Raw genomic sequence first — 14,524 nt, 5'->3', positions numbered from 1 at the left:
ACTGCATTTATCCCCTCTTAGTATTCCAACGCTGTAAAGAAATTATCGGGTGTACCACGTCGCTCTTGCTTTTGTTATAAAAACATCTTTACTACTTACGTACTTAAATAAGTTCGTTCGCTATGCCTTAAACAACGTCTTTTGAGCGACTTATACAAGATTATTGTTGAAACGAAACGTTTAGTAGATACTCTGTCAAGTGCCGACGTGCGTCAGAAAATTGAGTTGTATTTGAAGCAATTTTGTTGTTATTTTTGGGAATTGTGTCTATTATGTGAGTTATAAATGCTGAAATAAATGTGACATTATTTGTTTGATTTTTTAATCACACTTTGTTTTACGATTAATAAAAATCAAGTTTCATTTTTGTTAAATACATTATGTTAAATTTACCTACATTCACTTTATTGTTATGGATTATTGTTGTTATTATTACCATTTTGCTACTACCACTACTTTTAGCCTAATATAAATATCATAAATATCTATATATATAAAAGAAAGTCGTGTTAGTTACTCCACTTATAACTCAAGAACGGCTGAACCGATTTGGCTGAAAATTGGTGGAGAGGTAGCTTAGAACCAGGAGACGGACATAGGATACTTTTTATCCCGTTCGACCGCGTTTCCTTGAAGTCATTTTATAACTCAAGAACGGTTGAACCGATTTAGCTGAAAATTGGTAAAGAGGTAGATTAGAACCAGGAAACGGACATAGGATACTTTTTATCCCGTTCAACTGCGTTTCCGTGAAGTCATTTTATAACTCAAGAACGGCTGAACCAATTTGACTGAAAATTAATCGAGAGGTAGCTTAGAAGCAGGAAAAGGACATAGGATACTTTTTATCCCGTTCGACCGCGTTTTCGTGAAGCATTTTATAACTCAACAACGGCTGAACCAATTTGACTGAAAATCGGTGGAGAGGTAGCTTAGAACCAGGAGACGGACATAGGATACTTTTTATCTCGTTCGACCGCGTTTTCGTGAAGCATTTTATAACTCAACAACGGCTGAACCAATTTGACTGAAATTCGGTGGAGAGGTAGCTTAGAACCAGGAGACGGACATAGGATACTTTTTATTCTGTTCGACCGCGTTTCCGTGAATAAATAAGAGTTGAAAGTTTGTATTAAAGTCCCCCAGTTTTGATGCAAATCTATATGAAAATTGGTATTTGATAGGATTTCGATAGAAAGTAATTAAATATCTATTTTACGATATTTGCAAAATCAACCCTTAAGTTGGTTAAGTAGGGGTTGGAATTTTATATTAAAATCCGTTAATTTGGAAGCAAAAACTGTAAAAATTTGCATTTGGCTTTAGAAGACACTTCGTTTAGAAATCGGCAGATTTTGAAGCAAAGTCTATGAAAATTGGAATTTAGCTTTTTGATTCAAAATAATAGAACACATTTTTCACCGTTTTTGGAAAATCAACCTTTAGGGTCGTTTAATCGGGTATGGAACTTTAATTTAATATCCGTTAATTTGGAGCACTAAGAAAATTATCATAAGACATAATGAAGCATCTGAGTCACTGTTTGTTTTTTTAGATCAACCCTTAAGACTGTTATAAATCGCCTTTCTATTTACACACCTGTTTCAGCATTTTTAGCTATTCAACAACCCGATTAGAGTACTATAAGTAAATAAACTTTCTTTAAAAAAAAACCGTTATTGAAGTTATAGGTACTTCTTTTCGCGTGTTTGTAAAAAAAATAACAAAAAATACAACCGACTTCTATGTCACTACAAAGTAAAAAATAATTCGAACGAAATATATTGAGCGCCGACTTCAGAAATATGTACTAAACCAACATTTATTTGAATTATTTTTTACTATGTAGTGACATAGAAGTCGGTTGTATTTTGTGTTAAAAAATTTTTTACTCTTTTTAGTGATGACATAATAACATTTATATTAATACAATATAAAATTGTATAAACGTGATCATGAATTAAGGTACGGTCTGAATTTACATTGATTGGAACCGCCCGCTCGCAGGGCGCTGCCGCGCCCTGCCCGCTTAGTTTTATATTGTCTTATGTGTTCCAACCTAACCTAACTAAATAGTCAATGATTTGCAATTTCATTAGAACCTCCTACACCAAATATCTTCAAACACGACTCAATTATTCCCATCGGTTGAGGAGTTACATATTTTGTCTCCGAGCCACATTATCAGACCCTTAAATAGTCAATGATGAACTGACTTTGCAATTTCGTTAGAACTTACACCAAATATCTTCAAACACAACTCAAATATCCCCATCGGTTGAGGAGTTACATATTTTGTCTCCGAGCCACATTATCAGACCCTTAAATAGTCAATGATGAACTGACTTTGTAATTTCATTAGAACCTACAATAAAAAATAACACAATAAAAAAATAATTATTAAAATCGGTTCACTAACGGCGGAGTAATTCGTGTACATACATAAAAAAAAGATACCGGCCGAATTGATAACCACCTCCTTTTTGAAGTCGGTAAAAAAATAACAGAGTGCAGAGAGGTAGAGTGAATTTTATTTAATTGTATTTTTTATTTTCCTGTTCTCCTGTGGCCATTTCCTAATATTTACCAGTAGTTTATGGACATAATACATAAATTACACGAGTGAAACCACGAGGTACAGATAGTCACTCATAATTAGGTGGTACGAAGTTCACCGGGTCATCTAGTTTTAAATAGTGATTAAAATGTAGTTACAACTCACAGTTAAGAGATAGGTATATTATATTTATGTTTAACAAAAGCTCTAATAGTTAATTTCGACTACCTTCAATATTACCCAACTATCCTAATGGATTTGGGTTATATTAAAGGATCTCTCGGACAATTCTCATTCAACAATGAAATATTGTTCATATCAGACTAAATATTTCATGATTGACCATTACCCCATTTCTCATGAGCAATTCTTAAGGGTGCCTTTCCACTATAGATGAGTGAGGTAGCTAGGATAGGGTTGATTTTCATTGAAAAAATTCATTTAATGACAATCAAGCAATCGTATTAATGGATTTGACTTATATCCGTATTAATTACGATATTGACGGGCATTATAATTAAAAAAATACATCAAATGAAGTGAAGTAGAGTCAAAACGATAAACTTGATGCGGGTATTTAAAAGATTTGTCAAAAGAATTGTCTAATAAGTCCACAGCGTTCTCGAGAACGTCCCTTTAAAATCCAGCAATTGAAAAAATTAAAAAGGGTGTATAAGCTTTGTTTATGTAAAATAAGCCTCAAGTCTTACATAATATATTGTGGTAATTATATAAAAAGTATTAAACTAAGACAAAATCCATCAACATTATATAACATATAACATTATAATCAGATAAGCTCCATCCATATGTTTTAAGATCATATACAACAAACAAAATCTACCCGCAAAATTCCCGTTTCTATTTATTTGCGAAGCACGTTGAGGTTTTCATTCCTTTCAGCGAGTAGAGCTGATTAAAAAGAAAACTCATTGATACACGTCAAATCCATTACGTCGAGCGCTACATCCATCATACTTCCGAAGAATGATGGTGACTACTCACTAATGGGTTTTTAAAGACAAATTGAATTCTCGTCTACTTTTTTTAAACGTTTATCTATTAGTGTTTCAGCCTGTTTGGAGTTTTTAGTTCGTTTTTTTGATGTTGTGTATATTTTCGTGGTATGGTGGTGGTGATGGTAGCAGTGATAGCTTAGTGGTTAAAAAACTCGGCTTCTTGATCGAGGGGACCGAGATTCAAATCCCAGGCCCTTTTTCCAATCCTGGCAGAGTCAGGCCACCTTTGGTTTTTTCAAAATTATCATTTGCTTAAACGGGAAAACATCATGAGAATGGAGCACACCTGAGAAATCTTAAAAAAAAGTTTTCTAAGGTATGTGAAGTCCAACCAATTCGCACTTTGCTAGCGCGGTAGACAAGACCTAATCCTCATTCTGAAAGGAGAACGCAGAGGAGGAAAAGGACTCGCGTAACACACCAATTACCCAAGCAAGAGGTTTCAGATTCGATCTCTGGGCATGTATTCCTATTCAAATTGGTTCAGCAAATTAATTGGGTTTAGAAATTAAACCCACAAGTCGAATAACGTAGTGTATATCTATCACTAGTTAGATACGCAGATTATAAATAAATTTAAATTCGCACTACTTTTGAATCGTTGTGTTCTCGTCTGTGTGTCCATGAGACTCTTGATACAGGCAATCTTAATATGGGAACATGATAACTAAAACAAAAAAAATAGTATACTTTTCACAAAATACCTACACGTTTCTAGCATATTTTTCCAAAAGCTCATACTACGAATACGATGTAATCCGCGGTATAACATAAATTACTTTTACGAAAGTTGCAAATCGTTTATCTTTCAAGATCTTCAGATCTGATTTATTTTATCACAGTCTGTTAGTTGCTGACCAAATCTTCATAAATCACAGTCGAAAACATTTCTGGGAATTATAATTTATTTTCTGAGAAAGAAAACGTAAGCGTCGGTGTTTATTGTCCCGATAGATATGATGAAACAAAAGTCACTTTATTATTTGATGGTGATAGAACTCTCTGTGGTTCGACTCCAGCGGCACCGCCGCTACAGCAATTTCTGCCTAATAACAACAGTGGTTAGTGCTGCTGTGGTCTGATTTGAAGGGTGTGGTAAGAGAGAGATACTCTTCCGAGGCATTCCAGCTTAGTCCTCAGGGGTAGCTGCGCAACTGTGGGCAACTTTTAGTAGGAAACTAATCTTACTTGGGGTTGATTACAGATATCGGCAGTAGCCAATTACCATCAGGTGGACTGCATGCTCGTCTGCTACTCCTGTCATATATTATAAAAAAAATATAAAATATATTTTTTCCTCTTAACAGGGTTTCACAGTAGCACTATTCTACTGCTTCATGAACACCGAAGTTCGGCACGCGATCAGGAACCACGTGGAGCGGTGGAAGACCGGCAGGACTATCGGCGGGGGGAGGCGGCGAGGCGCCTCCTACTCCAAGGACTGGTCTCCCAGATCCAGGACAGAGAGCATACGGTGAGACTGTAGAATCTATAGATATGCATGGTTATTGTAGAAAGGTGTACTGTAAACATACCTATTTGTAATTTTAATATGATTTAAAACGAAAACCATCGCTGTTAGGTTGGCATAGATTTTAATATTTATTTCAAAATTGTAGAACCTTTATAATTAGACTGTGGAGGCACCACCGCCACACCCATTTCTGCCTCATAACAGCAGTGTGTGTGCTGTAGGTATTGCGATATGCGGTGTGTGCTAAGCATCTGTGGCCGACTTTAGATAGGACTGTAATCTTATCTGAGGTTTGTTTAGAGATGTCCATGGGCAGCAGATGCCACTTATCATCAGGTGGACTGCACGCTAGTATTTGCTACTTCCGTATTATAAAAAAGGGCTGATAGTCCTAATAAGTCCTAAAAGTGTTCAGGTTTATCCATAGACATCCGTATTAAATTCTAAATAAGTTTGCAGTCTTACACAAGGTCGATGGACAGGACCGGTGCTATCTTGCTACCCCTGAGGGCTAAGTTAGTCAGAGGGCTTTAACATACTCTTCAAACCAAATAAAGTAGCGTTTAACTGTTCTTAGATATATATTAAGTAATACGCGCGTACCTGGGGGGTTACTACCATCTCTTATAACATTATTGTTTTAATCATACATTGGTACCACGGTTTCGTACCACGACATCGTTAAAGTAATATTGGTTTTATAATATTACAATAAGCAGTTTTGTGTGATGTCGGTCGAAATTATTCATTCTTTTTTATAAGAAATTTAACTTTTTAATCATATTTTTAATTTTTTTTCAGTTGGTTTTATACAATGGTTAAGCGAAAAATGAATAAGGGTTTAAGTTTGTTCAACTGTGTATGACGGAACACAATCAAGAACGTGGTACGAAAGAGATGATACTAGTTGCGATGTCTCGTTTCCTCTTGGATAAGAAATAGACAAATTATTCATTCTTTTGCATCTCTCGGCAGGAATAAAACAAAATTGTTTTAAGGAGGTCGTGGTACGAAAAAAAATAATGTTGATGCAGTATTGAAATAAAAAATTACTGAACTAAGATGGTTTTAAAAGATGGTGGTAGGCCCCCTGTTCATAACGTACCTAGATATATTAAATGATTTGCATGAAGATGATCATTGAATACGTACTAAAATTATACACTTTATTCATAAAAGCTTAGTATTAGAAAGAGATAGAACTTTACGTTACTGTTACAGAGCGCTTATCAATAACATTAATATCGTTTTTGTTGCATGATTAATGTGAGTTTGTGAATTCAATAATGCATGACTTGTTTAAAACGTCGTTGCAAAATATAGAAGTATTTTTGTCTGCTTGTTTATGATAAAAGATATTTAGCCTTTTCATCAAAAATCTAATAACAACTAAGACATCATAAATAAAACCACTAAAGACTGTAGCCTTCGTGCAGAATTTTACACAATAAAAATACACATTTTACAACAAGAATATACCTATTTGAATATTACAAATGTATTATCATATATATACAGAAATACTAGCTGCCAATAACAATTCTAACGAAGATCGATGGGTAGAGGTCAAAAGACATGCGACAAAGTTCAAACTCGAAACTTTGCCAAAGTTCGAAGGGAAGTTATGTTAAAGCCGAGAATAATTCGAATACTTCGCTCTGTTTTGTTTTAACATTCGAAAATAATATTTTACGTGATTTGTTTTTGCTTTTCAACGAAAACAATACGAAATTATGTTGTCAAAGTTATTTATATTTTTAATTTAAACTTGAAATGTAGTTTTTTTTTTGGAATAATATTCCAAAAAATCTAATGATACATGCCATTGATGCCACTGTCTCTTTGGACATTATCCCCAGACAAGTTTGTAGGTCTGCTTGGGGGCTCTACTGGGGGGTCTAATTCTATTCTAAATCGTTCTTTTCCATATCTTTCTAAATATTTCTATTCCTTTTTCCTAAATCTTTCTTATTTCTAATTAAGAAACTCAACTCAACGCTTGCTTTGCTTATCAGCCCTGTTTGGCGTAATATTCCTTATATTTTGGCTTAATTCCTGGGAATTATTTTGTTTTGTAAACATATTATGACAAAATCTTTCTTTTTGATTTCTGTTTTCGAAATAAAACAGAACAATCAATGTAAAGCGAAGTCTGTATCTTGCGACAAAAAGACTGGAATACTACTTAGCACTTTACCGCTACGATCTTCCTCAAAGAGATTAAATATTTTAAATGCAACTATATTTTTTAATCTGTATATCTTTGATGTTCTTCGTAACACAAAGGCACCCAGCCCCACGCCTTTACTAAGCGTTCAAGAGAGTTTTAGGTCAATTTTAATACACCCCATTTGACGTGGCGCTTATGATCCTACATTTTGCTTATACCCGAGCCAAAGCTGTTACTTATATGGCATGCCTAAACTGTATCTAAGAATCAACTGCTTGGATATTGCACGCTACAAGAAAACGTTTTAAGAAAAGAGCCCACTTAGCTTACACTTAACCTCGTTTATTTAGAATATAGGAAGAAAATTGTCGTATAAAATCATACTTAGATTTAGATAGTGGGTAACTGCTTCATTCCTACGTTAACGTCTTAAGCCACATTTTTGGGGGCACCTAAGTATGTTCTTTTTATTTGGGGCCCCATGCACTTTTATTCATTCAATTATTTAAAAATACACATTTTATAACAAAGTCAGTTTGATTGGATTAAATAATTCTAGGGGCCCTCTTACTGGGGCCCTTACCGGGGGCCCCGCAAGCAAATATTTTAGAAACCGTTAGTAGCACCGCTTATAACAGATAGTTTATAAAATAAAGTAATACCTTTCCAAATCCATATTTTATTATACGTTTTCTTTATTCATAGGCTCACAGTATGAAGACGCATGGAAGCATACTGGATGATAGTGCTTAAGGACGCTTATTGCATTTATGAAGAATTTACGGGCAATTTTATAGACAAGAAAATAATGGATTTGGATGATTTTACTACATCCTTTGATACTTTGTAATAAATTGATGTTTTTGCTGCTTTATCTGAGTGGTTTTTATTCCTTCTGGCTTTATTTAACATTCCGAGATGTAATTGCATGCTGCGATTTATCATTTCAGGTAAGAATTAATCATTTTACATAATCACACCTTTGGAATTGCAATTACGTAAGTGCACATGAGGAAAATACATTTGGATCAGTGCCTTCAATTCCTTGACAATCCCGCATTGACACTACTTCTACTTATTGGAAAGTTAATCATGAATGTTAATGTGGTATTGGACCATTTGGCATCGGTTAAAGTGTTTTCATACGTAAGTTAGTTTGCAATTTTTGCACTTACATCTATGTAACTTCAAAAGTGTGAATATTAAACACTAAAAAAGTCACATTGAAACGCAATAACTTCCATACGAACTATAACTTCATAACAAAAATAAAATATCTTCAGTTATCACCAGGCTTATTAAATGAAAGTGCGTTCCAAGACAGTAATACTCAGTCTAGTCGTAAACTCTCTTACCAAAGAAAATAAAATTTGTAGATATGGGTATTATGAAATTGTAATAAAATACACTGTCTACATGAAGAATTATCTCTATAGAAAAATATAACAATTACATTACATTACGATTATAATATTTAAACAAAATAAAATGCAGATTTATAAAGTAGTTCGATTGCAGATTGCAAATCTTTGTTGCGAATTACCATTATCATATACAGTGTCCCCTTATAACAATACTTCCATCTAATTACAAGTACAACAATACATTCAGCTGACATTATAGTCAACGTAATCCAAATGCTTATAGTCTGATTCATAATTAGGTGCCCAAAATGTAAACAAAGAAATGTCATTGTCAAAATACGATTACAGGTATTGTAAACACTAACAAAATAACAAGAAACAAAAACTGTAAAAAAACTCAACAAAAAACATAAACGAAACCTAAAAATGGCGGCACAAAAAATGTTTTTGATCCCGATTGTGTTACCATTATCGCATTTTAATTTTCTACCATAAACCTTGTTTTTTATTATTATTACTGTATGGAACGAAATTGAGGTAATATAAATATTGTAAAATGTGAATTGATCTTAATTTATTTACATTATTATTTTATTACTTTAATAACTTCAAAAATAAGAAACTACCATTTCAAACGTATTTTCTTGATAGGTCAACAACGTTGTTTACATTTTGGACACCTAATTATGAATCGGACTTTAGTTCCTTAGCCGTAGATGTAGTCGTAACGCCATTTAAACTTGTTTAAATTACGCTTTATTTTATAATTATTACTTTTAGTAAAATATAAACCCATAATTTGATTATCGATCAAATTACATTAATTATATCATTCTAGCTACATTAATATGCTATTATGCATTACAGTAATAAAATATTTTAAGAATAAATTGTATTTTTTCCTTTGTTTTATCTTATGCTTGTTGTAAAACACCTTTACATTTATATTCAGGCTGATTTGGAACTCTATAATATTTTTTGTAAACTTATAAACTAAGCATATTATCAGGATATCTGATATTGATATCATCTGCTTCCTATTTAAAACTTCGTAAAATACATTATTACCTACACATTAGTTATTTAATAAAGTGTCAAAGATATCCAAAAAAATATCCTAAAATTTAAATGCAGAACACTCATACTTGACACTAACGTTAGCGTAATATGGATATTACATTTTTGTTTTGTTAACAAGAGAGATATGGAACAGGTTATACAGCCACCCTTCGAAGCGGGAGTCTGCGGCATCGGAGACTACCACCACCACCCTATTGGTGCCCAGGGCATCCCTCGCCCCACATCATGATGGGCGACACCTGCATGCTGTAAGTATTGTGAAATTACCGTTTAATGCTTAAAGATTCAGTCACCATACCAGTATCACAGTGAAACAGATCTAGAAATATATTTAAACTAACATTAAGTTCATACACGTAAATTAAAAATGAAATAATAATACAAACTTTCACTAATTCCCATTTTAGCCCGTTAGTTTTTCAAACAAACTTTCAACCGCCATTTTGGCCCCTTAGGGGTGGAATTTCCAATAATCCTTTTAATCACTTTAATCACTTGCACTATATAAATAATGTAGGTGTGTGCGAATGTTTCAGGATACTAGGTCCAGCGGTTTTAGTTTTTTTGGTCTCTGGCAGAACCAGTACCTTTATGATTTTATATAAGTATATAGATTATTAATAATTCTAGAAAGATATTTAAATTTTGAATTTAGAAGTTAGTGAGACCTAGGATTGGGTCATTAGCGTACAAAGCAGACTGAGTTTTGAAAATTAAAGTAATACAATTGAAGTCTCTCGCTAATAGGTAGATGGTTGGTAATCGTGAAAGTTATGATTGGTTTTAATTGTTCTCGCAAATTTAGCTAGGAACAAATTTAATGAGGTAGTGTTGACAAAGTATATTTTAATTTAACAATAAAATTTATCGACAGATATTTCATTTGTAACAGTAACAATGTAAGGTACGAGACTATGTACACATTTTTAAAATGAATAAACAGCATGCTCTTGAAGGAAAGATGTATTTAATAATAATATGACGTGTAGTAATAGTCTGCCGGGATATTCAAAAAGTACGACAGTCCAAAAATGTTTCTCCCATCTCTTTTTCCTTGCTTCATCTCAGCAGACACCAACGTGTACTAAAAACTAACCTACACATAAAATAGAAGCACTCATAATGTACGGAAGAAATTGCCAGCCGCCGTCCTCATTTGAATAATCTACACGGTAGATTCTACAGCAATGCATGCAATGCGATGTTTTGAATTGAGATGTATTAGATATTCAGCGGACGTCCGAGAAATGTAATCAGATGCAGCTGGCTCCGAGCCTTGTGTGCAAACGGATTTCTCGTAGATATGAAGAGACTAACCGTAGTAATTAGAATTGCTACCGTTCAATAACCTTTTGAATTACTGGAAGCTTTGAGATTTTATCTATCTTACTTATAATTAAAACAAGATAGACCAATGTAAAACAGGATTTAGGTACTAATAGAAACTAACTAAAATTTAGGTTTAAAATAAAAATGTATACTAAAGGTAAAGAGTTTTAGATCTTGATTTAAGGCTAGTTTAATCCAAAATAAAGTGCATTCAGGAGCTAGCACAATAAATTGAACAGCTAGTCAAAGTATCGCTTCAGAAAATTAAAGATGGCTCATAGCTTGTAGTTGTAACTCGGAATAATTTTCCTTTGCGATTTCGCTTAGAAATTGAAACTCAATCTCTGATTTGCACACATCAAGTACAGACAAATAGGAGCAAATACATTCGAGTAAATGACAGAAAACGATTCTGCACAATATCGGTTTATAGCACAAATCAGATTTTAATGATTATGCGTCTGTAATCGTGTGTTAATACACGCGTCAACGTTTAGCAATTTCTGAAATGTGTATGAGGCTGCGACTAAAATCTGTTCTCTACTTGAAGTAAATATCTTAAGAAATGTGACAGCTGATCACCCTAGCTCTAGTAAAACTTCTATCTGCGCAGGAGTACATCGGGAGCGCGAGCGGGGACCAGTCTCCTGTGTGAGGCGGGGGGCGGGGAAGGCTCTCACGCCTGCGCACGCTGCCCGAGGAGGACGCCCCTCCCGAGCCCCCCGCCTTCCCCGCCTTCTCTATCACCAACCACTCTTGCCAGGCTACCCGCGAAATCACCATCAATGTTAACCAAACCTTATTCGACGCGGCTGTTACCACACCCGTCTCTACCTCAAACAGTGATCTCACTCCTAATGACCATAAGCACACTGATTTGAACGGACTTTTTCTGTCCCCTGTTGAAAAGATTTAATTCCGCTACTATAAATTATTTGTATGTAAGTTTACGTAAGTTATTTTTCTCTAAGATTTGTGTACAAATTTAAACATTTAAATCAAACAATGTCGTAAAATTATGTAATCTTTTTATATTGTCAATTTCATCTGTATAATATGGCATTAAATAAATGAGTGTACATTATATTTAGGTCAGTCGTATTTGTAAATCAAGATCGATCTACCCATAACTTCGTGTTCTATTCGTATTTCGTATCACGTCCAATATAATTCACTTACATAATAATGTTATCCCTACTATCAATACCAAAGTGGAATGTCCATATATTTATATCGTTGTTATAAATTACATAAATGTGTAGTGATTTGCATTGTTATAATTTTTACTGCCTGTTACTGTTTTTATGTGTAAAATTATTAAATGTTAGTATTTCAAAGTGATAAATGAAATTATATTTAAGTATTCGCTTAATGAAATGTAGTTACCGAACAAATTACTCAAACTTTAATATAATATAATCCGTAATATTTTAAAATTTGTAAATGTAATTCCAGATTTTAGCTAAAAAATGGATGTAAAATATTATAAATTAATGTTTTAATTTTTAAATTATCATCGAAATTGCTAAATATTTTAATGAGTGCTTTGTTGGGATATTTTTAAATTGATGTACATAGATGTCTGACGTAAGTAAAAATAAGTATTCTGTTTAGGTGATTAAATGTAAAAAAGTATCAACTTATTAATTAAATACACCCAGCATAAATGTTTATGATATTTGAAGAATTAAAAAACTATGTGAGATTTATTCACGTGAGTTGAAGTAAAACTTCTTTACAATTTTGCAAATATAATTATAATAAAACGCGAATAAAACAAATGTGGCAGACGTAGTGTCAGTTAAGCCAATTTTAACGACAGCCGACTGTACATTCGCTTCTTTTTATATACTTAAACTCTGGTTACAGTAAATTTGAGTAACACATTTTTAACTCTGTTTTTTAAAATGCACTTTAAGTCATAACCGTTTATAAATATATTTTAGCACATTTTCCTACATTTGTGAATATACATTTATCGGGTTAATTTTGAAAGATCTCCTTTCTGATCACATATAAAAGACCATTTAATAGCAATTGCTAAATAAAAATACAAACGTTCAGTGTATTATTAAAAAATCTCTATCCTCTACGTGATTCTTACTTTAAATATATCTCATAATGAAACATTTTACAAAATTTCTCCTAACGCTTTAACTAAAGAAGTTTTACTTCGAACATTTTAAATTATCTCCAAATTTCTTTCTGATATAGCTTCTGCATTTTACAAATACCTAATATATCTTTTCTATCACAGAATGTTGCCAAAGTTTTATATTAAAATAAGCTATATTTTAGATGTTAGGTATAAATGAAATTGGGAAACAAAGCGCTAACTGTATTATAAAACATAGCATATCGTAAAACTAATGATATAGTCGTTATAAAATATTATAATATTAACTATATGTTTATGACTATGAGTGAGCTGACATAAATATTTATAAAAGTGTAATATAAATGCTATTGGATATAAATAATATGTCGCACCTTCAGAATTACAACAATGACATAACATAATAACAAAGAAAAATGTTTTAGAATCAAGCGTTTCCCGCTAAATTCTATATTGACACCATAGACTGCATTTAAAATTGTAATGTAACTACAAACTTTAATTGTAATCAAAAATAAGTCTTTGTTACTTGAAATAAATAATTAAATTATTATTATTATAGACATATTGACACTACCTCCTTGAAACGAAGTTTACGCTTATTACACGACAGCTATTATAACTTATATTATTATATATATTATATATTATTATAATACTTATATGATTATAACCCGGCAAAATGTGGTGGTGTGCGGTTATCGGAAATAGGCATTTGTTCTTAGTTGCTTGTTGTTGTTAGCTTCAGTAGCGTTTTTTTCGAATTTCCATGATATAAAGTTTTTCCGTTAATTTAATAAAATTATGATCTTAAAAACTACAACTCGGCACTTAAATAAATATTGTTTACATTGTTATTACAAATTTGTAATCAAATGTTAAATATTGATGAATATACTCGTTAATTTTTTCCACTTCTTAGGCAGTTCTTACAACCTAGCAACATTATAGTCGCAAGCGGTACTGCCCCACACAGAAAAGTTTGCCCGACTACAAATTGTTTGTCAATTTTTGTGTTGTCATTTGTAATTCTAAAGATGCGGTTTTATCTATCTGTTATTACTAAGATTATTAATTATCATTGATTTAGGCAAGAAATTAAAGTACATTCAGAGTACTATGCAAAATTGTCACAGTTTACTACACAATTCTATATTCTCATTGACAGATGGATGTAAATGTTTGTATCTTTAATAAATATTATGTGTATAAAACTGTATTTTATTAACCTAAAACCCACTTCTATATTACCGTTCACGCATAGATTAGTAAAGATTACTCACTCCTAACAAGAAAAAGTTTTGCCACGTCTCCGTGAAAAAATGTCCCTAAAATATTTGAAATACTTATTTATTTATTATGTAAATCACGCAGTATTAGTTATTTAATCGTAAATTTTCTCTAAAAATGTTTTT

At 32.6% G+C, this 14,524-nt stretch overlaps 1 protein-coding gene across 4 annotated transcripts in view; it reads left to right on the top strand.

The window, feature by feature from the left end:
• Dh44-R2 (Diuretic hormone 44 receptor 2) overlaps positions 1-11,785 on the top strand; it is a 39,710-nt gene extending 27,925 nt beyond the window's left edge. For 3 of the 4 annotated variants that reach the window (XM_073086528.1, XM_073086526.1, XM_073086524.1), the window contains exons 8-10: positions 4,884-5,050; positions 9,798-9,912; positions 11,607-11,785. In XM_073086528.1, coding sequence (XP_072942629.1) covers positions 4,884-5,050; positions 9,798-9,912; positions 11,607-11,648 — 324 coding nt within the window. In that variant the 3' untranslated portion in view covers positions 11,649-11,785. Of the gene's footprint in view, positions 1-4,883; positions 5,051-7,925; positions 8,095-9,797; positions 9,913-11,606 lie in introns of those variants that run through there. The other variant, XM_073086525.1, reaches the window with a different exon arrangement.
• The last annotated feature ends 2,739 nt before the right edge of the window (positions 11,786-14,524 follow it).

Source organism: Epargyreus clarus, unplaced genomic scaffold (assembly GCF_041222505.1).
Source record: "Epargyreus clarus isolate Ecla_fem2 unplaced genomic scaffold, WU_Ecla_fem_2.2 ptg000024l, whole genome shotgun sequence".
NCBI classification, from domain to species: domain Eukaryota; kingdom Metazoa; phylum Arthropoda; class Insecta; order Lepidoptera; family Hesperiidae; genus Epargyreus; species Epargyreus clarus.
This window is presented reverse-complemented; position numbering and strand designations above follow the sequence as displayed.